The 27,737-nt window shown below is 38.4% G+C and overlaps 1 protein-coding gene across 3 annotated transcripts in view; it reads left to right on the top strand.

Moving 5' to 3' along the window:
• The window catches only part of LOC139686378 (apoptosis-resistant E3 ubiquitin protein ligase 1), a 162,336-nt gene extending 152,142 nt beyond the window's left edge, over positions 1 to 10,194 (top strand). For all 3 annotated transcript variants that reach the window (XM_071583570.1, XM_071583569.1, XM_071583571.1), the window contains 7 exons: positions 1,315 to 1,436; positions 1,527 to 1,602; positions 2,635 to 2,924; positions 4,161 to 4,286; positions 4,784 to 4,972; positions 6,463 to 6,725; positions 8,265 to 10,194. In XM_071583570.1, coding sequence (XP_071439671.1) covers positions 1,315 to 1,436; positions 1,527 to 1,602; positions 2,635 to 2,924; positions 4,161 to 4,286; positions 4,784 to 4,972; positions 6,463 to 6,725; positions 8,265 to 8,367 — 1,169 coding nt within the window. In that variant the 3' untranslated portion in view covers positions 8,368 to 10,194. The remainder of the gene's footprint in view (positions 1 to 1,314; positions 1,437 to 1,526; positions 1,603 to 2,634; positions 2,925 to 4,160; positions 4,287 to 4,783; positions 4,973 to 6,462; positions 6,726 to 8,264) is intronic.
• Positions 10,195 to 27,737: the final 17,543 nt, after the last annotated feature.

Genomic DNA, 27,737 nt, shown 5'->3' with positions numbered 1-27,737 from the left:
CATATACTTATAATAGTGTAATTGTCATGAGTAAGTTTAACTTGAAGACCCACGGTAATTACTGAAGTACAAAACCATCACTGTAATTCACTTCACATGCTCTGACCATAGCTGTATCTATAGTGCATTTGCATTTAAATCTCATTTTGTGTCATGTTAGCAAGATTCATTCTGTGAATATATATTATCCTGCAAATTGTAATCTTTAATTGAGTTTTTAAAATATTGATGAGATATGTGGTTGTTGTTATTTACTCCCTGTCAGCATTCAGACTGCTGCCATGTCAGTCCAAATATACGCTCTTTACCAAATTGCGAATACCCAACTCAATTTCCTAAGTATGTGATTCATATTTAGAGTGAAAAAATATGTAGACTTGTTTGGTACTTTTCTTCTTAAATGTTCAAAATAAGTCAGGGTGGGGCCACATATTTAATAATATGACATTTGAACAGATGAAAGTTGCTTTTGGCTCTGTGATAGTCCATTTTAAAATAATTATTTATTTTTTTTAGTAATAATCCAAAAATGGCCAAGTTTCAGCCTTTAACACTGGAACAATTTCAGAGCGTAAAAATCATTCGCCTTGACTGGGACTCGAACCCAGATCCCTCAATATCCGGTCGAGTGCTTTAGCCACTTAAGCTACCGATGCGTCCTCTTAAACTCTGAAATTTTGGGGCTTTTAAAGGAACTAGATGTTATGACGAAATACCGTACATACAATGTCACATGCATTCGTAGTCGTGCGCGAGGCGCCACTGTCCACGAGGTTAAAGCCAACTTTAAACACGTATGGTGTTTTCCCTTTGACAAATTCCAAAGAAACTGCGGGAGATGCCGCAACAGTAACTTTTAACGGAGTCATCCGCTAATGTGCATTTTAATGCAACAATTTTTAAAAGCCCCAAAATTTCAGAGTTTAAGAGGACGCCTCGGTAGCTTAAGTGGCTAAAGCACTCGACCGGATATTGAGGGATCTGGGTTCGAGTCCCAGTCAAGGCGAATGATTTTTACGCTCTGAAATTGTTGCATTAAAATGCACATTAGTGGATGACTCTGTTAAAAGTTACTGTTGCGGCATCTCCCGCAGTTTCTTTGGAATTTTAACACTGGAATTTAAATGTGAAATAACAGCTATGGTAACTGCAATTATCCAAGCCCAGGCCACCTGTGATCTCTGGGTTGACAGGCGAGAATTTTACTCCACCACCACTGAGTGCAGCATATATTAATTATTAACTAATTATTTATAGAGAGGCTAAAAGACACAAACTCATACTACTCTTTCAAATCTTTAATTGTACATTTAGGTGGCTCTGAAACATTTAAGGACAAGCAAGACTTCTTTTACCATGAAGTTCGCAAGTATCACCAAAAACATTATCATGATAAATTACCCTTGAAGGTACATCGTGATCGCCTTCTTGAGTCTGTAAGTAATTTCACTAAAATGAGGTCATACTCTTTCAATTGCAGATACCATAATCACACTGCCATTTTAATTTATTTTGTTTCATTCCAGTCCATTAAAACTACGAAGGGATTTTCTGTTAGTGACTGGTGTCGAAACTTTGAGATTACATTCCATGGAGAACAGGGTGAGTGAATTTCCGAAGAACATCTTTCTTTCTTTCTATTTTTTGTATTTATTGGTGTTAATCATTCAGAAAAATATTTATTCTTAACTCAACTTTATGAACAATATACCACTGCTGTGATTGTATGTAGCTCTTATAATAATTTTGTGTGTAAAACATAAGCTATAATTTTTATAATACTTTATCCATATTTAATGTGAGTTATTTAGTTGAATAATTATTACAAGAGTGTTCACGAAGCATCTTTTGATGTAGCTAATGATAATTGTTTCAAGTATGTAGAGTTGTTTCTGGCACCTTTAAATTAATTTTTGCAAATACAAGTATTTTCTTATCAAGTTTTGAGCATGTATTTAATGTATTTTGCTCATCACATCCATCTTGAGACATTGCTAACTCACCGTATTTTTTCAGGACTAATACATGTGATCATGCATAAGAGAAAGAAGCATGTCAGACTAATTTATTTGCCTTTGTATTTCTGGAAGCAAATTTACAAATGTATAGTAATCTAAACAATAGATGAAAGAAGTAAAAACATCATTGCTTTTTGGGTATTTTGGGCCCCTTACTCCCCTGCCAACATTTAAATTACAAGCATCAATTAAATTTAAGTTCATTTATCCAAGATCAATGTGTGATTTGCCCATTCAATTGTCTCTCTTTCACTCTTTGGACATGTATTTACATTTTAAGATACTTTCAGGATAGTTAGAAATTTTCCAGTTACTAAAAAAACATCCTCTGGCATTTTTTCTCTCTCCTCCAACTTCATATTTTCTCTTTCTTTGATCTTTATGTTCTGGAGGCAACATATAATGGTACTTTTTTTCCTTTTCCAGAATATAATAGGATACAATACATGTACATTTCCCCTATTAATTTCTGGAAGTGCCTGCCATGTGGTTTTGCACCTTTGCTCTTTCTTATGCATAGGCCTAACACTGTTAACCTTTGATTAAAAGAAAAATAGCATTCTTTGAAGCAATCCACCCATCATTGACTCATTCCGCTGACAATTATCTTTTCAAGGTCTTGACTGGGGTGGAGTAAGGCGGGAATGGTTTGAGTTAACGTGCGCAGCTCTTTTTGATGCCCAGAACGGCTTGTTTGCTGGTTTTTCTGAGAGCCAACAAGCACTAGTTCACCCTAACCCTAGGAGGCCCCCAAATTTAAAAATTAAACACTATGAATTTGCTGGTCGTATTGTTGGCAAGTGTCTTTATGAGTCTGCTCTGGGTGGCTCGTACCGGCAACTCGTGAGGGCTCGGTTCACACGCTCCTTCTTGGCTCAGCTGATTGGCCTTCGAGTTCATTACAAGGTAGGTTTCAGGCAGACGCTTTTATTTTTCTGTGTAGGTACTTGCCTTTCAGGATAGAGAACATACTGGTACCTAGGGTTAGCGTGCATTGTTATTATGGCACATGATTTATGAAGGCAAGTTAAAAAATCAATGTAATATTCATAGTAAATATTTAGCTGTTTTTATCAATGTTGTCCAAAATATGTTTATTAACATTTTCATGGTGTAATGGCCTTTCTCTAAATTTTAATACCAACTCTGAGTGTTGCAATATTTTATGACTTGAATTTGTTTGATCTTTTCACTGTGTTTTACGATGCATGCTTGAATGTTTCATAAGCTAAGAATTAGATTATTTTTCCTTAGCATGCAAATTATAACATTTTAATGTTTAGAAGTGGTTTTTTATTTTGCATGCAATATTTAGAAAAACATACGTTTAATGATACTTTTCAATATATAAAAATGCTGCCACTGTATGTGTTATAGTATCTTAATATTCCGTGTCAATAACTCAGGCTCAAGACAATGAAATAATTAATCCTAATGGCCTGAAAATGTCACATATATATTTCTGTTTGTTTGATAGCACTCCATTTTAAGTGGATAATGTACTATGTGTCTTAAATTTAGACCATGTGCATTCTAGTATTGAATTAATATTTAACCCTCACATCAGTTGTCATACACTGAATAACAAAACTTGAAATACAGTATTTTGTAGTTATTTTTTTATTATGAGTATTGGTTTGATACCTCTTCTTAAGTGTCCATATCCTTATCACTCTTCTAAAGAAGTAAAAGTAAGAGGTATTATTCATATTTGAGTTCATGCAGAGTATGTTATTTCACAAAATCATTTTAATATTGGGTATAAGAAATAGCTAAATAATTTCAAGTTTTATTGTGAATTTAATCAATGTCAAACTTTTGATCATGTACTCTTTTCAAAGATCTACAGTGACTAATTCATAATTAAATATAAGCATTACATATTAATTGTTTACTTGAGGACAGAAAGATTTTCAATTTTAAATGATAGAAATTTTGGATTTAATTTTGTTCGTCAGTTATTTTTTATTCAGAATATGTTGAGCATATGTAATCTCACGTCATTCCGTTTCCTTCTGAGTCATTGATAAGAGCTAAAATTTATCTTAGTTGAAGCTTTTTCAAGAACCTATGCTTTTTGTGAACATTTCAGTGCTTAATATATTGTTTGCAACATGAAACTTACATTTTTATTCTTGGCAGTACTTTGAACAAGATGACCCAGACCTCTACTTGACCAAAGTAAAATACCTTCTGGAACATGATGTTGATGACATGGAATTGTATTTTGTTGAAGAGGAATATGATCAGTATGGGCAGCTTCTCAAAGTAAGATGATCCTTTTCATTTCTTAGCAAAGCATGCAACCATATCATCATGGTTTCTAATAGTAGATTATAATCTAATGTTGATTGTCAGCTCTAATTGTGGAAATGATATTTAAAGCAATCGGTTAAGTGTAACTTTTGATTTCATTTTGAAAGCCTTCCTTATCATATATTTACTCAACTTGTCTTCTTATACTGATGTTTCATTATTGTGGAATGTTTTTTGAGATGTTTTTGACATATGTTCATTTTCTTAATCATTTTCATGAAAACCCTTTGCTGCTCCTGTTCAGACACTCCCCCTGCATCAAATTCATTTTATTCTTCATTACCCTGTCAATTTTGCGTGAATAATCTGAAATAGTGAAATGGCATACAGTTATTCTTTAATGTAATTAGTGAACCAGGTGGAACACCATTGCATTCTTGAATAAGTGCCCAGCAAATGGCATAGCCTCTCTAAGTGGATCTACTATCGCATGTGTTTTGACATTCCAGGCAGCAGAGCTTGTGCCTGGAGGTGGGAGGATCCGTGTCACAAACCAAACAAAGCTTCAGTACCTGGATGCCCTAGCTCAATACAGGCTGTCCAACAGTGTCAGAGAGGAAATGGAGCATTTCTTGAAGGGTCTCAATGAGCTGATCCCAGACAACCTTCTCAGCATATTTGATGAGAATGAGCTGGAGGTGTGTCATAAAGTTAAACATTAAAGATTTTTTTTCAGTTTAATTGAACAAATTACTGTAATTAATTTTGGTGAAGTGTCATTCTTTCACTGAATAAGTTATAAACTGTACACAACTGAACAGTATAAACTGTACACGAAACAATCTGCAAACCAAACTTTTATTTTCTCTGTGATACAGAATACTTGTCCATTCCTATCCACATAAGTCCACTCATTTAAGGCATTGTTAATTTTGAGATATAACCCTCTTAGTGCGGCGGGGATTCTAGGGGTAATAGTGAGAAGTGCGAAGGGTAATTTAAGAAAATGTATCACCTTAGGAAAAAAACCATTATGAAGTTATTTGTTTAGATATCCATGTGCAGTTTTTTTTATTTTAAAATAAAATATTGTAGTTAATAATGATGTTATACATTTACATCATCTGAAAAATAAATGTAATTATGACAGTATTATAAATTTGAAGAATATTTTTTTAGCAATAATATTTCGATTTTTAGACACAATACTAACATTTTTTTAAAGATTTTTCAATAAAACTACCATATTTAAATATAAGAAAGAATCAAAAAGACATGTAGAAAAAATTATAAATAAATAAAGAAAAACCAGTCAATTGCAAATTTTTTTGTCAGCCTCTGCATAGTTCGATTTTGTTGAAAAGGCTGAACTCACTGAGTCAAATTGGGACTTTTCCCCTTCCCTTGAGACTACGGCAATGTGCTTACAATCTAAAGGCAGAAAAAAACGAAGTTCTAACTCACAGAGAACCGCTGACAATGTAATCCAATACACAGGGTGTAAATGATTAGATAGGATGGACTGCAAGAGAAACCAAAATGATTACAAAGCAGTGCTCTCATTTCCATCGTATCAACAAAGTCTGAATGAGCAGTTATATATCAACACCACCACACCATAACACATTCAAGAGATTACAGATGAAAACAGATTAGTAGCCTTTCAGTGGCTTTTCATAGTGGAAAGACCACTCAGAAAAAAAAACGAGCAGACAATTAGGCTGAGCTTCCCTACATGTACAAAACTGAACGTAAAATTATAGTAAGAATTATACTTTTTGAAAAGCATTTAAAATTGCTAATAAAAAATTAAAAAATGTGTTATATAATTGTATGGAATTCATCCTATCGATAGCACAAAAACCATAAATTATTAAAGAAAAAACCATTAGTTACAGCAATTTAAACAATAGCCTATGCAAGAGGCGATATATTGGCCCTCCGCAACAACATGTAACCATTTCTAAAAGTTCCCTTTGTTGAATATTTAACAGTAAAGGCAGTTTCATAGAAAGCCCATTCACAGCCCATACCTGTATGTAGCAGGGTTGGACTACTATTTGTATTTCACTATATTGAAAATTTCAAAAATTGTTCTTCATTGCAAAGAATTTCACTGCTTTACTTTAATTTTCTCAGCTATAGTGGTTTGGATGCTCTAATGTAGCCATTTTTTGTGCGATTTCAGCTGCTACTATGCGGAACAGGGGAATACAGCATAGCAGACTTCAGAGCAAATCATGTGATAAATGGGGGCTCCCCCGAGTTCCGTCGCATACTTGACTGGTTCTGGACAGCTGTAGGCAACTTCACACGAGAGGAGATGGCACGCCTGCTGCAGTTCACAACAGGATGCTCACAGCTGCCACCAGGGGGTTTTGCACAGCTGAGCCCACGTTTCCAAATCACGGCTACTCCCACCTTCGGCAATCTGCCAACTGCACACACTTGGTAAGCTTGATTGCAATTTTCCATTGGAAGTCAGAGCAGAAGAAGTTCTTGCGTGCTTCTTTACATGGTCGAGTCCTCTGTGTGGTCATTAAATGGTAAAACAGGATGATTTATCTGTATACATGCTCGTAATAAATATGGTATTTTATTGAGGGTTCTTCCGGCTGAAAATACTCTTTGGTAGAAGCTAAGTTGTGTATAATTTAATGCTTAATGGTTCTGATAAATTATACTGTTTAATATAGTTATTTATCTAAATACATTAATTCAAAGATTACTTCATAGCTGGAATCACACACGCCTACCCACAAAATTGCTCACTCATTATCACCAGTGGAGCCATCTGGGTTGAGAAACCTTGAAATATTCTAAAGGCAAATACTGCATGAAAAAATGTAAAATTGTTGTCTTTCATTTATGTTAGGATTTTGGGTGATAGGGTGGGGGTCTGCCATGTTATTACATTTTCTGGCAAGGGGTAAAGGGATGGTAAACAAGGCATATTATGTTCCTCTGATTTACTTATACATTATTTTAGCCATTGTTTATGAAGAATGGATTTTAATATCCAACCTAAAATACTTAAATGTTTCCCTCTCTTCTTTTGTATCAAACAAATACTCACCCCTTCATCACAAGGGTCAACATCCCGTTATGTAATGCAAAGAAACTGGGAATTGCCACCAAAAGCACTGCTGCAAATGGAGGAATCCAGATCTCAATCTTGGTGCATGATTGTTGCATGGTGAAATTAGATATGTTTACATCATCATTTCAGTCTCACAATTTACAATGCCTTAAATATAATACAATTTTTATGGGAGTCTACCACTTAAATTTTGGATAAATCAGACGGACTGCATTTCTAAACCTCATCTTACACAACAAACTGAACTCTACAATGAATACTTCTTCAATTTTTCAGACCTCTTCTCTTCATCTCTTCATTCCATTCAATATACCTCAACCCTCTTTTCCTCCCCCTGCCTTTCGTGCCAAACATTCTCCCATTAATTTAAGTCTTCAACACTCCATCGGCAATCTAAATTACGAGCATCCACTTTTCTTGTCTCCTTTGGATTTCCGAAATCCCATCTCCTCCCTCTTCATGCCTAATACTTCCTCACTTGTTTTCCTTTCTGCCACTACCACTAAATGCCCTAATTGTATACATTTATGATTTATTTGGGAATTATTTTTGGAAGTAATTTCTGTCATATTCTGTCATTAACCCCTTCACCCAGCCCCCTTCCCTTTGTCACTTATTCCAATATCACCTGCTTCCAAGTCCCTCCCAGTCTTCCTCTCACGCACAGCCTCATCTGCCTCCCCTCCCTCTATCTAACTGTCTTGCTTTGTCTCTCTTCATCCTCACTCCTTGTTAGATTTGAAATTGTTGATCTCGTGAGAAAAGTGTTGAGCTAAAGAACACGCAGGAGGTAAACATACTAAATCGTGATAATGAGAGCATTGATGTTCTTATTAAACGCTAATTGCTCCAAGAAAACTTAATTCCATGTTACTTTGATTTAATTTCAGCTTTAACCAGCTCTGCTTGCCAGATTACGAGAGCTATGAGCAGTTTGAGAAGGCTTTGTTGCTTGCCATCAATGAAGGAACCGAAGGTTTTGGCATGATATGATTTCACTCTGTGCCAAGTATGGCATGTAACCAATCATGTAATATTTCTGCATCAGAGTTCAAGAAGGGTTTTTAGGAGCTGACTCACTCTCCCAGGTTGCCTTTCTAAGAATCTGTTGTGGAAGTTGGCCTCAATTGGTCAAGCACCAAAGAAAGCTGATTTTATAATAAAGAAATCACATGTTGAATTTGTAGGGCCAAGAGTCCTGCATGTGCAGGATTCTTGAAGGGGAGCAGGTGAAAATATTTGAGACATTTGTAATATGAGAAGGCCAATAGCAAGAATTCAAAGCTGTTAGTGATTGATTTGGAACTTGAGAAACTTTACTCTAGAATATTTATATAGTTTTGTTTTAACTTTCTGTTTGATTGATCTCAATGAAAGTATGAGTAATGTGCATTTTTATATGCTAGCATCGACTGGTTGTAACTAATTTTTGTTTGTTATAACTTAAGAACTTGAGTGCGTGATGTTATTGATGTAAATCGTTGAGGTTGATATGTATCGTGGGACTGTAAGTGGCTGAAAATGTTTTCTTGTTAATAATGGCAGATGTACTTAAATTTGTTGACATTTTTCTGTTGGTGACTTGCTCAATAACGAAGAAGATAATTGAGCATGAAATTGAAGGAGGTAAGAGTGGGGTGATATAAGTCAAATACTCATTTCTTTCCAACTCTAGTGCCCCTGTTGGATTGAGTTATTCACTGCAGCCCAGAACTAACTGCTCTGTGGGTTGGCATGAATTCTCATTGAAACCATTGGCCTGGTGGCCACTACTGACCACTAGTAAGAATATTAATTAAGAAGCAGCAGAATTTTAAGTACCTAAATCAACTATTCCCATTTCTAATTTTTATCAATAGATTCTTTTTAGTCTGCTCTCTTTTGTCAATGAAATAATTGAAATTAACTTTGTACCATTTCTTCCAATTAAAAATGATATCATGCTACTGTATTGGTAGTGGATTGTCAGTGAAACTATTAAAGATCTTTTTATTTAGATAACATTCATGACAGAGATATTTGATGAATTGGTTATTACTTTATCTTATAGAAATCAAATATTCTTATGATTCTTCTTACTCTCTCTTTTAATAGTTTCAAATGGTCATAGTCAATTGTGGTGATGATGTAACAATCTGAAATGTGACTATGTTGTAAATTCACAGATTACTCAGTTGATTGAGTAATATATGAGATTTATTGAATATGGGTCTTTTATATTTATTTTGACTGCTGCCTTTAGTGGTAATGACTTTGTCTTTTGGCTCTCTATTCCATTCAGTACTTAAAAAAGTCACTTGTGTTCTTTAATCTACAGATTCATCAAAAGTCAGTATGTTCACATGAAAAACTTTCACACCACTTTCATTTATCCAGTTAGTTCAGCTATGTTTTTGTTTCATTTCCCTGGACTATCCTGGAATTCTTAGCTATTTGAACTTTTATTCGGCTTAAAAGCAGCTTTTAAAACTTCCATTAGTACTAAATTGTATTTTCAAATTCTATGCTATAGTTTATAAACAAAATAGCTAAATCACAGCAATTTAAATTTAGACTGAAACTATAATATGGCATAAGATTTATTTCATTGAATTCTTGCAATTCAGAGATTGGATTCAGTGAAATTTGTATTTAACTCAAGGCTTTGTGTGCTTGGGACCAGGATTATTATAACGTGTGATCGGTTTACCGATTTCCTCAGTTTGTAAAATATTTCAGTATTTAAACTTGAAGAGCTTTTATTTTAAGAGAAGTAGCCTGTAAAAACTGAATAAATGTTTTTGCACTCTCAACTCAGAAGCATAAATTAAAAATATGTATTTGTTTTCCTAATTTGTGGCAATTTATTTTAATATTTGAATTAATTCTGGTGTAATATCACTTTAAGGGATACCTCCTATTTGCCATTTCCATAATCTTAAAATAATCCCAGTTATCATAGATACCTATCACAAAAAATGAATTTTCCTGTAGTTTTGTGGAAAACGGAGTTATTTTTAATGACTGATTAATTTCTGCTAACATTGATCTATATCAATTGCATACTACCACTATTTTTTATTATTTATCTCAAAACTGTATTTTCAATGAATAATATGTTGATTTGAATCAGGGTGAGTTTAGTTAGGGGTGTCCGACTCCTATAGGCATCCTCAGGCTAGGATTCAGTGGCAATTGCTTCGAAAGTACCACTATTTTCCAACAGCCATGTAATGTCAGTGTGGCTACTGCTCTCTGATTGGTCGAGGTCATTTACAGCCTCTGCCTGCTGCATAGAAGTGAAATTTCAATGTTGGGGTTGACGTACTCATTTGCCAAGTGTTTGAAAGGGTGTAGGCATCCTGCGTGTTCATATTGTTGGGTCTTTTTATTATTTGTATGGCTTATCCATGACTCTCAGGAAATACCACTTTATTTGGCCAGGATTTTGTGCTCCATGAAATTGATGATGTGACTTGACTCCACCATGACCAAATACCCTTCTTGTCCATATTTTGTTTTTATTTTATATCTTAGAAAAATTGTCCACTTACAACCATATGGCCAATATATAGTGGAATGTATAAAAAAACATTGAATTTGAGATGTATGCACACAAAAGTTAAACAGGACATTGGTAAGAAAATATTAACAAATGTTGAATTAGAAGGTCCTCAGATAGATGAAGCTTGGGTGGTAAAGATGGTTAAGGGCTAAGAAAAAGAATCGATGATGTCAGGAATTTAGTGTGTATGTGTTCTTTCATCCTGCACTGCACAGCTCTAATGGTTTGGCCAGCATGTTTCCACAGCTGTGCTGGGCATGGCTCACACCCTCATGGAAGGAGTCCTTAGCTCTGATGAGCAGACAGGCTATTTTGTTTTCACATCCAAATCTTGTTTGAATGTTAAGTTTTGCGAGGACACAAGGTATTCTTTATGTAGGTTCACTGATCCTATCATAGTAGGGTAGGCAAGATCATATCAATAAAATTAGAGAAATTAAGTGTAGACCAGATAGATTTAACATGCCATTTTCCTCATGAACGATAAGGCATCAGAATAAAATCCAATCACAAACTAGGGGGAAAAGTATTTTGGGTCAAAATTAGTCTGGTGTGTAATCACCCTCTGTCACTCACCCTTGTGGTGACTTGCAAGGTATAAAAAACTAAACTAAAAGGTCGATGTGGATCACTTCCTGAGTTGAGGTGGCAAAGGAAGACAGTCAGATTTTCTTCCTTATCAGCTATAAAAAAAACATTTCATCCATGTAGCGGAGCCATCTTTCAGGCTTCTTGCCAAAAGTTTTTATGGTCTTCTTCTCCAGTTCCCTCATAAAAGGTTTGAATCGCTGGTGAAAGCAGAAAGAATCCGTGATGGCTCCATTTGCTCATTCCATTGGGAAGAAGTTTTTTTTAAGGTCAAAATGCCACCTGGACAGTATTCGGGAATGTTTTCCTATTTCAAATTTCTTGTTATGTTTCTGCAATAGGAATATCGGTGAAGAGAGTCACTGCATGGAAACTCAAAACTAAGTCATCTTTCTGTCATCTGCTTGATAATTTTTACTGAATGCTCTTGAGTTTTGTGCATAGAATGGTGTGTTACCTTAGAAGCCAGATGTCTTGCCACTAAGTTGGTAGGTGCTTCTGTGGTACTACACGCAACTGTGTGTCGGAGAGGCATGCCTTGCTTGTGCACCTTGGGGAGTCAGTAGAGCCATGAATGTTTTGGTGCTGGTGGTAGGTCTCTTTTCTATGGTGGGATTAATAAATAATCTCTCTTGCTTGTTGTTCAATCTTGGCCCTGGGATAAGAGCATAGCTTTGCAGCTCTGGTCTTTGCAGAGCAAGTCTATTATAACCACTTTACTAAAATCTGCCTAATTCCTGGTCACCAGAGCCTGTATAAACTATCAAATGATGGAATGAACCTTTTGGCTCACAGAGCATATAGATTTTAATTCCTTGTTTATGCCTCTCCCCCTGAACGTATTGTATAAAAATTAGGTGGCCTCTAGAGAGTAGCATGATTTCATGAATGCAAAGTTCCCTTCCTTCCCCAGGGAGATGACATTCCTTATCACCTTATGGAAGTTTTCATCTAATTTTATAGAGGTGATCTGTCGGAGTAAGATCATTTTCAATAGGATTTTTAGCAAAGTGCAAAGCGTGAAGAAGTCTGAGTAAATGATCTCTCACCATTGAGTCACAAAATATTCCCAAATTTAAAAAATTATGTTTTCCAACTGTCTAAAATTTGGTTGGCTCTTTGCTCCCATGTGGGATAACAATCACAACCAAGAATCTTACTCTTCCCTCGAGCATGAATGAAGTGTCAATATGAGGCTAAAAGTCGAGACAGGATTGCATAGTCCCTTAATGGCCTGAGAAAAAGGCCAAATTGAATGGCATTCATGAATGATGCCTATGTGGGAGGCAGGGAGCAGATGACAGCAGGAATGTCACCCACGTTGAAGGGGTAAAATAAAACAGAAATTTAATAGATATTAAATGAACTGTATGGTTTCAGACTTTACTTCGTGTAAGTTGTGTATCCATAACAACAGATGAAGCAACATACTTTTCCACATGATGCAAACTCTGCTGAAATGGAAATACTGTGGAAAAGCACATTGTTCCTTCTTTCATCATGAATTGATAAATAGTTCCAACAATAATAGTGAGTGTTACTACTTTTGTATTCCTTAAAATGATACTACTATTTTGAAAGCTCAAAGTTTAAAGAAATATAATTTAACTTTATAAATTTTAGTGAAATAAATACTTTTATGATCTGTTATTAATCACATTGCAAAATACACCATGAATATATTATCAAATTTTTTTATGCCAGAGCATATCAAAAATATTTGAAATATTTATATGCAAGAAATTTATAAATATGTAGCACTCAATGAAGTGATGGGTTTCTCTGTAAACCTATGGCATCAAATGGCCACAAAGCATAAGCTATACTGTGAAATATAGCTAAAGGTAGTCTTCTTACTCCACTCAAAATTGTCTTAGCAAGGATGATAAACTCATTCTTCTTCTCTTCAGTCAATGCTTCCAGCTGTCTCCTTTCATCGAGGATGTCAGACCTGTAAGGAAAAAAATTATACATTAGGACATGACTTTTTCAAGATGCTTACCGTGGTAAATTTTCTGGAGTTGTGGTTAAAATGAGCACAATTGTTTCAGTAGTGTGGAATGAATTGTCTGAATTTAGGGTTAAATTAATCAGCAAGTCAAAAAGAGCATGGACACTATGTTCGTTTTAAATAAATGTTGAAAAGTATAACATTTTTTAAATTTAAAGTTTACTTGTGAGTCATTGCATGTGGACTTCCAGTGCACAACCCCTTGGCAAGTGTGCTGAATTGTACGAATGCAGAATTTCCAGTAAACTTTCTTGTGGAAGCTTAATTGTGACAGAGATGTCTGCTTTGCAGTGTTGGCTGTGCATACCATATCTGCTCAAGTAATAGGCAGTTCATGAATAGGGATACTCACATTTTTAATCCTTAATATTGACCAGAGAGAGAGAGCTTAGCTTGAGTACGACTGTGAACAATAGAGCAGCTTTAAGAACAACATATGAACATAAGGCTTACATTTTCCATTTAAAAATAATCTGTAAAAATGCACAAAAAAATGAATATCCAATTAAATAAAAAAATGCTCAGAAGACAGTAAAGATATAAAAGTTTGCAAAAAATACCAAACCATTAACTTCATAAGCTTAAATTATGAACTCCATCATTTTCTCATAGTTGAGTACCCAGTATGTCAAATTTTGAAGCAAAAAATGCGACCCTTATTTTATGTCAACTAAATTTGAGTAGGCTCTAATCAGAATCAAAAGGAAAAGAATGTATTCCTTATAGTTGTACCACACAACCAATTCAGCCCAACTGAACACAGACTGAGACCCCCAAAGTTAATTTCCACCCTGAAGAACGAGATAAAAACTTGAAAAAAAAATATTTGTCACATTGGGACATGCTACATGTAAATGCCATTTATCTCTCTCAGTCACCAGTTTTGTGGGGCAAAATTCTTTGCCTGGCTACAAGCTGTTGCATTATCTGCAGAGCATAGATATCCATACTTACAAAAATATTTTAGCATTCTTAAGCTGAATTTCATGGTTCTTTTTCAACAGTTGAAGCTCTTTTTCCAGAGCACACGCATGGCCTTCCCTTGCATGAGCCTCCTCCATGCTCAATGCAACTTCTTCCTCAAGGGCTCTCTTTGCTTCCTCAAGTTCATTTATCACCCTATGAAACAAATTTGAATACAATACAACTTTTATTATTACAAAAATTAATGATTTTGTTTGAGAAAATTTTTTTCTTCAAGAAATTCCAATCAATGGGAAAGAAAGTCCTTTGGCATTATTTGAAGAACATTTGCAATCATTAATGGCTAAATGAGATCTGAGAGACTAAGAGTACGAAATAAGTTAAGCAATGGAAAAACAAATCTATTATTGGAAGGTTTAAAATAATTACTCGAAAGAAAATATTGCATTTTTTTATATGGAGTTTTTAAGCAGTGAAAAAATAAGTAATTGAAAACAAATGACCAAATTCATAATATTTTCATTGTTTTGATCATGGTAGGAAAATTGTTCCACTTGTCTCCAGATTAACAATTAATCATTATATTATTAGCACAGTGCTTTGATTGGGCATAGAAGGGTAATGCAGTTATTATTGAAGGTTCTATATCATGTAACCATATTTTGCATGGATCATAAGGTAGATCGGTTGTGGCCAGGTGAGAAGTGTGATCTAGCATCCCTATGGGGAGGGAGAGGGCATGAGGTAGGTGATGAGCAGGGGTGATGAGAGGGCAAGTTATCCACAATTGGCACAAATTTCATGAAACAACATCCATGATATCCTGCAAAGTTAATCCTCGGGCACAAAAAAATCTCCGCCCCTCAATTTTAAGTGCCACATTTTGAAAATCTATTTGTTTTCATATATTTTCCCCTCAATGATTGAGAAATTTTAGAACAATACAATATTAAAAAGTGTCCATTGCAAGGATGAACTTGTTAGCAAAATTTTGTATCCCTCCAACTCCCCCCCTCATAGACCTACAACTCTTTTCTATCCAGTGCTCCCCACAGGGGGCATCCCCGACCCAAACAAACCCCTGTTAACAGCCAACGATTGTAACCCCCCTGGCTGTAATTTCCTTTTCCTCCCACTTCCAACACTCTAACCCCTCCCTTTCCCTCCAACTCTGCCCTACCCCCTCTCCCATGAAGGTATATACAATAGGTTGTCTTTTGTAGAAACTACCTGATGATGACTCCAACATCAAAACCTAGATCATATTTTAATAAAGTTTGTATGGAATAACCAAGGCACTTGTTTCATTTAAATAAGAGGATATATGATATTTTTTCTCAATATGTACATAAGCAAGAACAGGAAACCATTTTGACACCTCATAAATGAGTAATAATATTTTTTGGGCTTCATCATTTTTGTCAGAATTGTTTTTCTATATTCCCCTCCTGATTTTTTCTTTGAATTTTGAAGAAAAGGCACATTAATAAAAATGGCAGGCATCACTGGTGGAGGCCACATGAAACATAGGATATTGTGGGAACCAGGGAAAGGAATCTCATTCAATGTTCTCTCTTTCTCCATCACAACTAGAGACTTGGAAGCAAAGTTTATGGACAATGAAAAAAACTTCAGATAACAGTCATACTCAAATTTGTATGTTACAATCAAATTACCATCCTGTTATATATTTCATGGCAAAAACTCAATATATTTGGAAACAATATTGGCGATTCAATAGAAATAATGAAAAATAGGAAGGAAGAAAAGAGGCAAAATTTCATTCCACATACATTTACCACTTTTCTGCTTTTAAAAGAAAATTAAACTAAACAGTGTGTCTATTTCATTCTTTGGCAGATTATCAGAAACTATGTACAGCCATAAGGAGAGGGTGGACAACCCCCTAACACAATTATGTCCTGATGGCTTCACTTGGTGCTTGAGGCATTCGCCAGATAGCTCTCTCGCGTAGCCTTCCATAAAGAGCCTTACTGCTGTGGATAAATCAGGGCAAGTCCATGGATATTGAGAGCATCATTATTTCAATCTTTTCAAAAATGTCAGACATAATTTAAATTTTGCTTCTTTTACTAACATATCTAAGAAGTTTTAACTTCATTATTATTTCAAGTAATGTCTATTTAGTAGCGTAGATAATATTGAATTATGTGTGGGAACAATTTCTTTCTTAATTTTAGTTCATATATTTTAACTCGATCTGGTTTAAATGAGAAGGCTTAATAGCATATCGTTAATCATCACAAAATGAAATATAAACTGAAATAATAAAATGCTTTGGATATTATGCTGCTTGTGGGAGTGTTTCTGCATAATTTATATATATATATTTTCTATATATACTACCTTGATCAAAAAGTTCCCGGAATAACCACCGTGTGGCGCTCCCATCGTTCCGATTTGAGTTCTGTTTTTTTTGTTAAATTGGTACATCTGTTGTTGATATTCCCTTTAAATCTTAGTGTCATAACTTGACATTTGCAAAAGTTACGCAGCCAAGAGTACATCTATCTCTGTGTGTGTTGGCGATTTTTTACAATTGCAGAAATGGATTTAAATTTGCAACAACGAACTTGTATTAAATTTTGCGTAAAAAAACGGATTTAGTGGCGCACGGACGTTGGAAATGTTGGAAAAGTGTTTCGGCAACGATTCTCTAAAAAAAACGGTCGTTTACCAATGGCACGAGCGGTTCAGAAGTGGTCGTGAGTCAATCGAAGATGATGAACGCAGTGGCAGACCATCGACATCGAAATTCGGTGAAAAAATTGATAAAGTAAAAGAAATGTTGGTCAATAACCGCAAATTAACCATCAGAGAAATAGCGGAGGACTTGAACATTGCCTATGGATCCGCCCAAGACATTGTGGTTAATGATTTGGGTTTCCGTCGTGTAGCAGCAAATTTGGTGCCAAAAGACCTCAATTTCATGCAAAAAAGAGACCGTGTTGACGTCGCAAAAGACATGATTTGCGAGGCTGAATCCGATCCCACATTCATCAAAAGGATCATTACTGGAGACGAGACGTGGGTTTATGAGTACGACACGCAATCCAGACATCAGGCAAGTGAATGGCGTTCACCAAATGAGCCGAGACCAAAAAAACCACGTCGTTTTCAGTCAAAAAAGAAGGCAATGCTGACGGTTTTCATGGATTACAACGGTGTAGTGCATCATGAATTTTTGCCAGAAGGCCAGACAGTAAACAAAGAGTATTATTTGGGCGTTATGAGACGTTTGCGTGAAGCAATTCGCCGAAAGAGACCAGAAATGTGGGCGGAAAACTCGTGGATTTTGCACCATGATAACGCACCGTCGCACAGTGCTATCATTATTCGTAATTTTTTGACGAAAAATGCAACAAATACCATCCAACAGCCACCGAATTCACCTGATTTGGCTCCCTGTGACTTCTTTCTGTTCAATCGAGTTAAAAAACCATTACGGGGAACGCGTTTTAGCAGCCGAGAGGAAGTAATGGAAAAATCGCAGGAAGCACTGATGGACATACCGAAAACCGACCGTAACTTTTGCAAATGTCAAGTTATGACACTAAGATTTAAAGGGAATATCAACAACAGATGTACCAATTTAACAAAAAAAACAGAACTCAAATCGGAACGATGGGAGCGCCACACGGTGGTTATTCCGGGAACTTTTTGATCAAGGTAGTATATATACTACCTTGATCAAAAAGTTCCCGGAATAACCACCGTGTGGCGCTCCCATCGTTCCGATTTGAGTTCTGTTTTTTTTGTTAAATTGGTACATCTGTTGTTGATATTCACTTTAAATCTTAGTGTCATAACTTGACATTTGCAAAAGTTACGTAGCCAAGAGTACATCTATCTCTGTGTGTGTTGGCGATTTTTTACAATTGCAGAAATGGATTTAAATTTGAAACAACGAACTTGTATCAAATTTTGCGTAAAAAACGGATTTAGTGGCACACGGACGTTGGAAATGTTGGAAAAGTGTTTCGGCAACGATTCTCTAAAAAAACGGTCGTTTACCAGTGGCACGAGCGGTTCAGAAGTGGTCGTGAGTCAATCGAAGATGATGAACGCAGTGGCAGACCATCGACATCGAAAGTCGGTGAAAAAATTGATAAAGTAAAAGAAATGTTGGTCAATAACCGCAAATTAACCATCAGAGAAATAGCGGAGGACTTGAACATTGCCTATGGATCCGCCCAAGACATTGTGGTTAATGATTTGGGTTTCCGTCGTGTAGCAGCAAAGTTGGTGCCAAGAGACCTCAATTTCATGCAAAAAAGAGACCGTGTTGACGTCGCAAAAGACATGATTTGCGAGGCTGAATCCGATCCCACATTCATCAAAAGGATCATTACTGGAGACGAGACGTGGGTTTATGAGTACGACACGCAATCCAGACATCAGGCAAGTGAATGGCGTTCACCAAATGAGCCGAGACCAAAAAAACCACGTCGTTTTCAGTCAAAAAAGAAGGCAATGCTGACGGTTTTCATGGATTACAACGGTGTAGTGCATCATGAATTTTTGCCAGAAGGCCAGACAGTAAACAAAGAGTATTATTTGGGCGTTATGAGACGTTTGCGTGAAGCAATTCGCCGAAAGAGACCAGAAATGTGGGCAGAAAACTCGTGGATTTTGCACCATGATAACGCACCGTCGCACAGTGCTATCATTATTCGTAATTTTTTGACGAAAAATGCAACAAATACCATCCAACAGCCACCGAATTCACCTGATTTGGCTCCCTGTGACTTCTTTCTGTTCAATCGAGTTAAAAAACCATTACGGGGAACGCGTTTTAGCAGCCGAGAGGAAGTAATGGAAAAATCGCAGGAAGCACTGATGGACATACCGAAAACCGAATATAAAAAATGTTTCGAGGATTGGATCAAGCGCTGGCATAAGTGTGTTGCAGTCGATGGGGATTACTTTGAAGGGGACAATATAGATTTAGATGAATAAACTTGTATTTTTAATTTTCTGAATAAATTCCGGGAAATTTTTGATCAAGGTAGTATATATATATATATATGTATATGTATATATATACATATATATATGTGTGTGTGTATATATATATATATATAACATATATATATGTAGAATCGGGGTCAATTGGTTGCATAAACCCCCCCGCAGATTATATTATACGATCATCGCGCTCCGTGGGAAGCATTTGGATTGTTCCAGTGAGCGCTGGTCAGAGTGCGCTAAAGCCACCCATATTTTCATTGCTAACGCGACCGTTCCCACGGCAATCCCCCCACGGGTTACCCTCCCTCCCCCACAACCCCCCTACCCTAATTCCCCACTCCCCCGGACTCCGCGGCTCTTTCCTCGTATTCGACCACGCGCTTCTTATTCATCGAGCCTATTACGCTCCCAGAGCGCGATTTCGAGAAATCAACATTGGGCACTCAGAAAATGCTCTCAAATCTTGGTGGGGTCTTCCAAAACAGCATCGTTGACCCCAGGAGATATATGCATATGTATAGACACTAGGCCGAGTCTGTTAGGAGATTTTAAGAGAGGGAACATTACTTTGTTTTCAACTTAATTTTCAACTTAAATGATATGGGATGAGATCTTATTGAAATGACCAAGGTCCTTCCCCTTACTGATTTGCTGTAGGTTTCTCCGCGTGAAATATTACCAGTACGCTCAGGAAACGAAGATGTTTCTAAATAGTGGCTTACCGAACCATGCGTAACGGCGAAACGCATGAAAAATCTCATTAGTTTAGTATTTCTCATTAGATCACTGTCAATAATTTTTTTGATGAGTTTCAACCATGAATTCAAGTAATTTCTTTCATCATTGTGATTCGTCTTTTCTTGGCGATGAGAACGTTTCTTCTCTGATATTTAAAAAAAATTAACTTTGTGTTATAGTCATATAGGATCTTTAGGTTTTTCGTAAGAAGCCGCGAGCAACACTCCAGAATTCTCCCGGGCAACTGAATTGACCACAGCTCCCAATTGAGCCTGGCTTGACCGAATGTGTTTCTTCACTCTGAGTCGCGGGAACGCTAAAAAAGAAGGGGGCGAACAAGTGCAACCTTAAGACAAACAAGAATAAAACTAAAGCTGAAGTTTTAAGTAGGGATAATAATATCCAGGTAAGACAAGGGGAAGACGGTGAGACCAGTTAAAAGAGTTTTGCTCTTAGGGCAGCAGGATCACCGACGATAGAAGAAGCAGGAGTAGTAGGGTGGAGTAGGTGGAATAGAAATGGCGAAAAAGGCTTTCCATCAGACGAATCAACGATCGATAGCAAACAGTACTGACTTAGACACTAGGAAGCAGCAATATTTTGGGATGATACTTCAATCATCAAACCTCGGACTTGCGATGAAGATGAAGGAAGATCGAGTGAATATTTTTCACGGGGCTATCAGCGTCGGCAAACATTTTTAAACGGTCCCTCTCCTACGACCGTGGTTTCCCTGACACCCGCGGTGTCCAGCTATCGTTGAAGGGCAAATATTTGCAAACCCCTCCTTTGCCAGTAGCTCAGCTACTAGCGGAACTCGCAATAGGGCAACATTGTTGTTAGGAGACCAGATGCCGACGTGGAGGGATAGGGTTGGAACCATAATAGAGGCGAGCATTTCAGTGATACTCCAGTCTTTTAAGATAATAACCTATAACATTGCTTTTCCAGACTGCGCTGTCAATAAAACCAGTTAATAATAAGAATTTCCTCCGGGAAAATAAAAGTATTAATCGAATTATTTAAAAACTTTGGACTCCCGCTAGGCCTTGGTGAGATATTTTAATTTGATGTCTCATTCCCCAATTGAGATATAGGGCTCATCACATTACGCCCAAGTGAAGCATACCGTCCGTCGAATGGGTCGTTGTCATCGCGGACGTCTATGTTCTCCACTCGACTTCCTCTCTGCGCTATGGCCCTCGATTGTCCCCCGTGGAGGCGGGGCCGATACCTCAACGACCGTTAACTCCATCCCCCGACTCCCCTCCCGCCCCCATCTCGTCCTCCCCCACCCTCCACCGTGGGCCAAGCAATACCGGGGATAATGCGGGGGGTCCCGCGGGCGCCTTGGAACTGCAGCGAATGATGATCGTTTTTTCGCGGACTCCCTCGAATCAGAACGATCGAATGCTGGTGCTAGAGGTACCATCTCTCAGTATGGAAGCGATACGGATAGATGGTGCCCAGCACGGAATCGATGCAGCTACTTCTCACGAGGGGCTCTGCCAATTGAGACTGCTTCCGCGTGCGTTTTTGTGCGAGTGAATTCGGCAAACGGCGAGGGGGCTTATTTCGTTCATGGCTCTTCCCTCGTTTCTGCGTACGAAGAGGTATAACCAGAGGATCCTCGTGAATCAGCAACGCAAAAGAAGGGGTGGTAATGGTTATGCCATTTGAGGCGCAATTTTTTTCTCCCCTAATTCGCTTACGACGATTTCTCGGAAGAAAAAAAATATCTGGATGTATGGGTGATATGCTAGACGCAAATTAGGATGCTCTCTCTCTTTGCAATCTCCAATACCAGAAAGTTGGAGAACTGTTCCCTGGATTGCCAGGGAAAGCAAACTTCTTCATTTTTAGCGCACAATCGGTGGGAACGGTTAACTGATTGGTGGGATGCGTAATGGCAGGGCCCTGCTAGATTGAACAGTTTAACAACGGCAAATTTATATTCAAAATAATTTTTATACGACATAACCAGTACTCTCCAGCTATGGCATTCACTAACCCAGTCATCACCACACCCAGTATAGTGAAAATACGATATGAACTAATGCGGAGCACCATTAAGAAAACCAAGATTCATCGGGGAAAATATTTGAACGAAGAAAAAACTACGGAAAGATTTTATTTCGCTTCGGTTGGAATGCCCTCACTTTGAATAAGCGTCGAGTGTTTTTTGGTATACTTCGCGGAAGGATTTATTTAAAGGTAAATTAACAGGACTCAAGGTAAAGTTGTTCATAAAGAATCTTTATGAACATAAATAAGACATCGGAAACGCGAAAATTACAGGTGCGACTTTGGTTTCCCGAAACGTATAAATCACTCGAGTTAAACGCAGGAACGGCGAAGGAATAAGCCCACCACCGCATTAAATTCGTTGGTGAGAAGGTGAAGCGGGAAATTGAGCGCAGAAGCGATCGATGTGCAAGGAATCATTTTTCTCCCTCGCACAGTCCGAGAACACAAGAGCAGGGAACATAATTTACGACACATCAATCAATAATTACTTCAGTGGCTAGTTACCAATCATCCCCCGAAACATGCCCTTATGGCGGTTTGCAGAGTGAGGCGTGGGTGTATTTTACCGTTAAATTAGAACTAATTAAAAAATGTGCATATTTCCTCACATTTTATCGTGAAAAAAATATTTTCAGGAACATACTAAAACTTCCTATCCAAATTTAAAGGAAACTTTTTCATTATGCATAGTATAATTAAAAGATTCGTTCTCATTTTTAACTGACCTGGGATAAAGCACTGCTGAAAGCTGAACAAGGTTTATGTTATGTTGATGGTAATCGCGAGAGATGGTATCTCACAGGATAATTAATGGTATTTTTCCCGAATAGTGATGAGCACGCGAAATATATGGATCGCCCGTGGTAGCGCCCGTGCCCTGGTGGTTCAAACCAACCTGCACTACTTCCTCCGTCTTACTCGTCTGCCGTCGAAAGAGAAGGATAAATGATCGTCGTTTCGATGATCGGATTGCCCCACGCAAATCACTATGAACCCACTGGCTATATTTTAGGCTTAATAGTAAAAAAGCAGAAGTTTAATATATTTTGCAACAGGCCTAGAAAAATCTATGTGGCCATCTATTTCTTACGCCAATAATGAAAGATTTTTTTGGAAGACAACCTTCCCGTCACTGATAACAGTACAACCAAGAAAAAATTAAAGTAACATGATTCTACAATTTGGTAATGCAATGCTTACTGTCAAACTGAAACAATAAAAATTGAAATAAAATCAAAGCAATCCTTCAGCAGTAAAAATGTCACCATACTAAAGTGAAAATGTTGTGAAAAATCGATAAAAACTTACTTTCATAAATAATTAACGCGAAATACTATATTGTAATGATTGTCGCCGAAAATCGTATCTGATATGACTCCGTTAAAATTAATTGTCGCGGTTTATCCCTCAGTTTCTTGGAATAGAGGTAATTTTAATATGAGATTCGTTTAAATAAAATCCAGCGCATACGAGTTTTAGGAGTTCTCGGAAGAATAAGATTCTTTTGGCCGACAGTGTTTTTGAAAGCTATATTAGGCGAAGCACGCGAAGAAGTAATGTTGAGAGGAGATAAAAATGTTAATGGTTTCCAGGGGAGAGGGGTGGTGTCCTCCTTAAGGGTCCGGGTTCTAATCCTGGTTGTGGCAGGATGTTTCAATAGTGTCCCGATCCCTACTTGGGCTGCATACGGAGAGCACTTCGTGTGGAGTACATGGTCTGTCGGACAGGACGTTGCGAACTGCGGCTCCCGTGGCGCCTTCAGACTATGCTAGTGCTCACGCCGGGTTTCTCTCCACCAGTTCTTTCCCCATTCCCTGACGACCCTACCCTCACCGAATGACCCACCTAATGGCGCTCATGACCCCAGCTATCGGTCCTCTCGTAGCCACAACTAATTAAATGGTTCCCAATCAACCTGATCCTTCTCCTCGGAACACGATTACTCCGAGCAATGGAGGTAGGGGATTGGTTCGTTTCCAGGCGTCGCACGAAGATCGCGACAACGTCCCGCTTAAGTCCTGAGAGCGAAACACCAACCTCATGAGCCTCTTGTTCTCGTCCTGCAGCTCCCCGTTGCGAGACCTCTCACCCTGCACCTCCGCCGCCCACCGCACCTCGGCCTCCGCCCGCTCCGCCCTCTCCTGCTTATGGCCTTCCGCCATGCTCTCGATCCACCGGATCTTCGCTTCCAGTCGCTCTTTCAGTTCATCCACCTTGGGGGGTGGGAGAAAATCGTTAGATTTAGATTAAAACATTAGTTTAATGTTACAAATCATATTTTTCCGATTACGCTATACAATAAATGGATTGATGAGGACATAAAGGATGGTTATAAAGGGATTGTTTCCCATGGCATGGCCGAAAAGAAATTAGGACGTGGCGCTGTCTCTCTCAGGATAATTTGGATTCTATATTTGCGCTTCCGATTCTGGAAGTGAGAATAACGGTATTTATAGATGTAAAATTAATTTCCATGTGGCATTTGCTCATTTACATGAATATTCTCTAGTTTCGCCAAGTATAATTTAGTTTCTCCAAGTTCTTAATAAATTTCAGATAATTCATTGCAGTCAGAAAATAACTTCGTGCAATGTTCATTGAGGAGGTACTCGTGGTTAATATTTTGCGTGAGCTTTGGATGGAAAATAAGTATTGACAAAGAAGACGGAAAGGGTGTGCGGTCCTTTTTAGTTCAAGCGAGAGAAAAAGATTAGCGATGACTCTGATATGGAGCGTGGCGCCGTATGCGAGCTCCCAAATTTGACCCACGAGGCGAGGGAGGACGAGCGTAGATTAAAGGCTTTTGATATTTGGGGGTGGAGAGAAATGGAGAATATAACAAGGATAGGGAAGAAGATTAAGGACTGAGGAGTCGCTAGATATGCTAAGGCGGTGAAGTTGTTGGATAAATAGAATGAATCTACACCTTTAATACACCACGGTGAATTTTGTTTGAGTCGTAAATCGAAGGCGGTGGTGATGGATTTTTATGGCCAAGGTGGAAAATGTAGTCAAGAAAACGTGACATCACCTCTCGGATTTTCAAAAAATTGTCACTGAAGGGCAAAATAAGTTAATAAAAACAAACGACTCTTTCCACGGTTAAGTACTAAAAACAGTGAAATGTTGAAAGATTGATATTTTTCCACGATTTTTATGAAATATATTTAATGGTAGCCATGTTTTAATTGATTTGATAAACTAAAAACATAATACCACTAATTGGAAGATGAAGTCTCCCTGTGAGAGTAGAACTCTAAATATTTAGTGTTAACGTTTTATGATTTTCAATTATAATTATGAGTTCCATCGCCTGTTTTGTAATCATTCATTCATATGAGAAACAACTCAGTTATTCGATTACGAACAACGTGTTGCCTAGAAGGTATACTTAAAGAGCTCACTTAGTGGAACTAATTATCATTTTTAAAATATGCGAGTATTTGAATAGCCCTCTACATTTCATTTTATTTCCCGATTCAGTTTTCAACACACCGTCATTGCGAAGGAACCGAGAAGGGAGCAAGGTTAAGTGGATTGAGGAGATGTTGAGGGAGAAAGGAGATGGGAGCATTTTGGAGGCGAGGCCATGTGGTTGTGGTGCCGAAGACGGGGCGCTGAGGCGTGGTGCACGGTGTCACGAGGCGAAATGTGTTTATGCCTCGCGATGCTTCGGAAGAAAGAGAGTGAGAGCGAATACCTAAGAAGGCCATAACCTACGTAAAAGTTTTCAGATTTCATCTAAAACCTAACTCCAATCGGGATACTACTCGAAAGTAGCAATTATCGGATGAAAAGTTTGACATGCCGGTTATTACAAGCCGAATTACACCATTACTTAGAAAATTTTAAATCCTCCTGAAGGGGAATGTCGTTCGGCAAATACGCCTCACAAAGTAGCTGCAGAAATGTTCATGTAACTTGAACAAAAGAACGCTTCTAATAATCGTTACCGAAGAGAAAGATAAAAAAAGTTCCCAGAGTAATTATACAACCTTGAAACTATTTGGAACGCAGAGACGTAACTTTCGCGGTTGGTCTCCAGCTTCGCATTCTTCCTATCCCGATTAATTCTAAAAAAAGAAGACGGAGAGAGAAAAGCCCGCGATCATGTATTTTGTGTGTTCTGCCTCGGTTGTTGGTGAGGGGGAGGGGGGTGAGGTGGGGGTATTGGGGGGGGATCCTGTATTTGTTCGAGTTAAGGATCCGTATGTTCGCGTTTGTAAAGATCGGCATTGCGGGGGCGGAGCGGCTGGAGCGAGCGCGTAGGGGTAGTAAGGAGTAGTTTCGCCGCCGGTTTCGGGGAAGACAGTTTCTGGGGGGTCGGGGGAGAGGGAGACCGGGCGCCGACCCCCTGGCGCCCCTCGCAGCCGCCGCCGCGTTGCGTGTCCTAGCGAGAGATGAGAGGGAGAGCACAACGTACGTGTTCGGCCTCAGGGGGGGGGGAGGGCCCGGGGGGAGGGGAGTGTAGCATTTCACGCGCGGCCGGCAGCAGCCTCTGAGTCACACTTTTTGGGGGGAAAGGGTGCGTCATCGGAGCGGCGGCGGCGTTTGCGGGCGGCCGAGGATCGATCGATATGAGGAGCAGAGGATTGAGTCACGACCCGCAGGCAGCTCGTCGAGGAGAGGTCAGGGGACTGACTCCTTCCCTTTCCGAATCCACGGTGGTGCGAAGGATGGGTGGTGGGTGGTGCGCGGGTCGCCGCTGAGATTTCTGCACCCTTGGTCGGAGGCCCAAAAATTCATTTCCGTTGGTATTCACCGGCTCGGCTGAACCTCTGGGCGGTGGTGCACACAGGGTCGAGTTCGATGGCGGAGGGAGCACCATGGGGGGGCCACGCCGTCGTCGCCCGAGAGAGAGGAGCACGCACTTACGAAGAGAACGAGGTGCCTCTCCAAGAAGCGTGACACGTCATCAATCGAAAATATTGCCGCCGCCTAGTCGAGAACACTTCATCGAGTAGTCGTTGATCTTTAAGCTCGAGCGAAAGGAAATGCGACGGCAGCGAACGATAAATCTGCTCGGACGCTCTCCACTCGGACCGAATACCATTCTTTGTTTGACATTTTCAAATGAATTACCTCAAACATCATTCTGTTTCAATAATGTTTTCATTGCGTAGTGGCTGCATTGCTATAAGATCTCATGCTAGGGTGAACTTCATCACGCATTACGTTCACTGGGATCCTTTCTGGAATTGGAAATAAGAGGTTCCTCTTTAGGTTAGGGGTGATATTAATGGACTGGCAACATGGGTTCATTGGGCTGCACGGCGATGAATCTTCGTACCTATTTACTTCACATCTATCTAGACATACAAGAGGACATTTAAATCACTTAGTAGCATGGAAATTGAAACTACTTTTAACTTAAAATGTACAATATATTTGAGGAACAAAGGCAATTTTCCCAAAGCCTTTAATTGACATTTTATCGAGACCTGGAGATCCTTAGCGATTCTTTCGGGTATTCGGAAACATTTTTGGCGCTGTCCGGTATTTCACTCGCGTTTTACTTAACAGATGCATATAATGAAA

This window comes from Hetaerina americana, unplaced genomic scaffold (genome assembly GCF_022747635.1).
Source record: "Hetaerina americana unplaced genomic scaffold, ioHetAmer1.1.p SCAF_14, whole genome shotgun sequence".
NCBI lineage: Eukaryota > Metazoa > Arthropoda > Insecta > Odonata > Calopterygidae > Hetaerina > Hetaerina americana.
The sequence above is the reverse complement of the archived record's forward strand: the minus strand, read 5'-3'. Positions and strand labels throughout refer to the sequence as shown.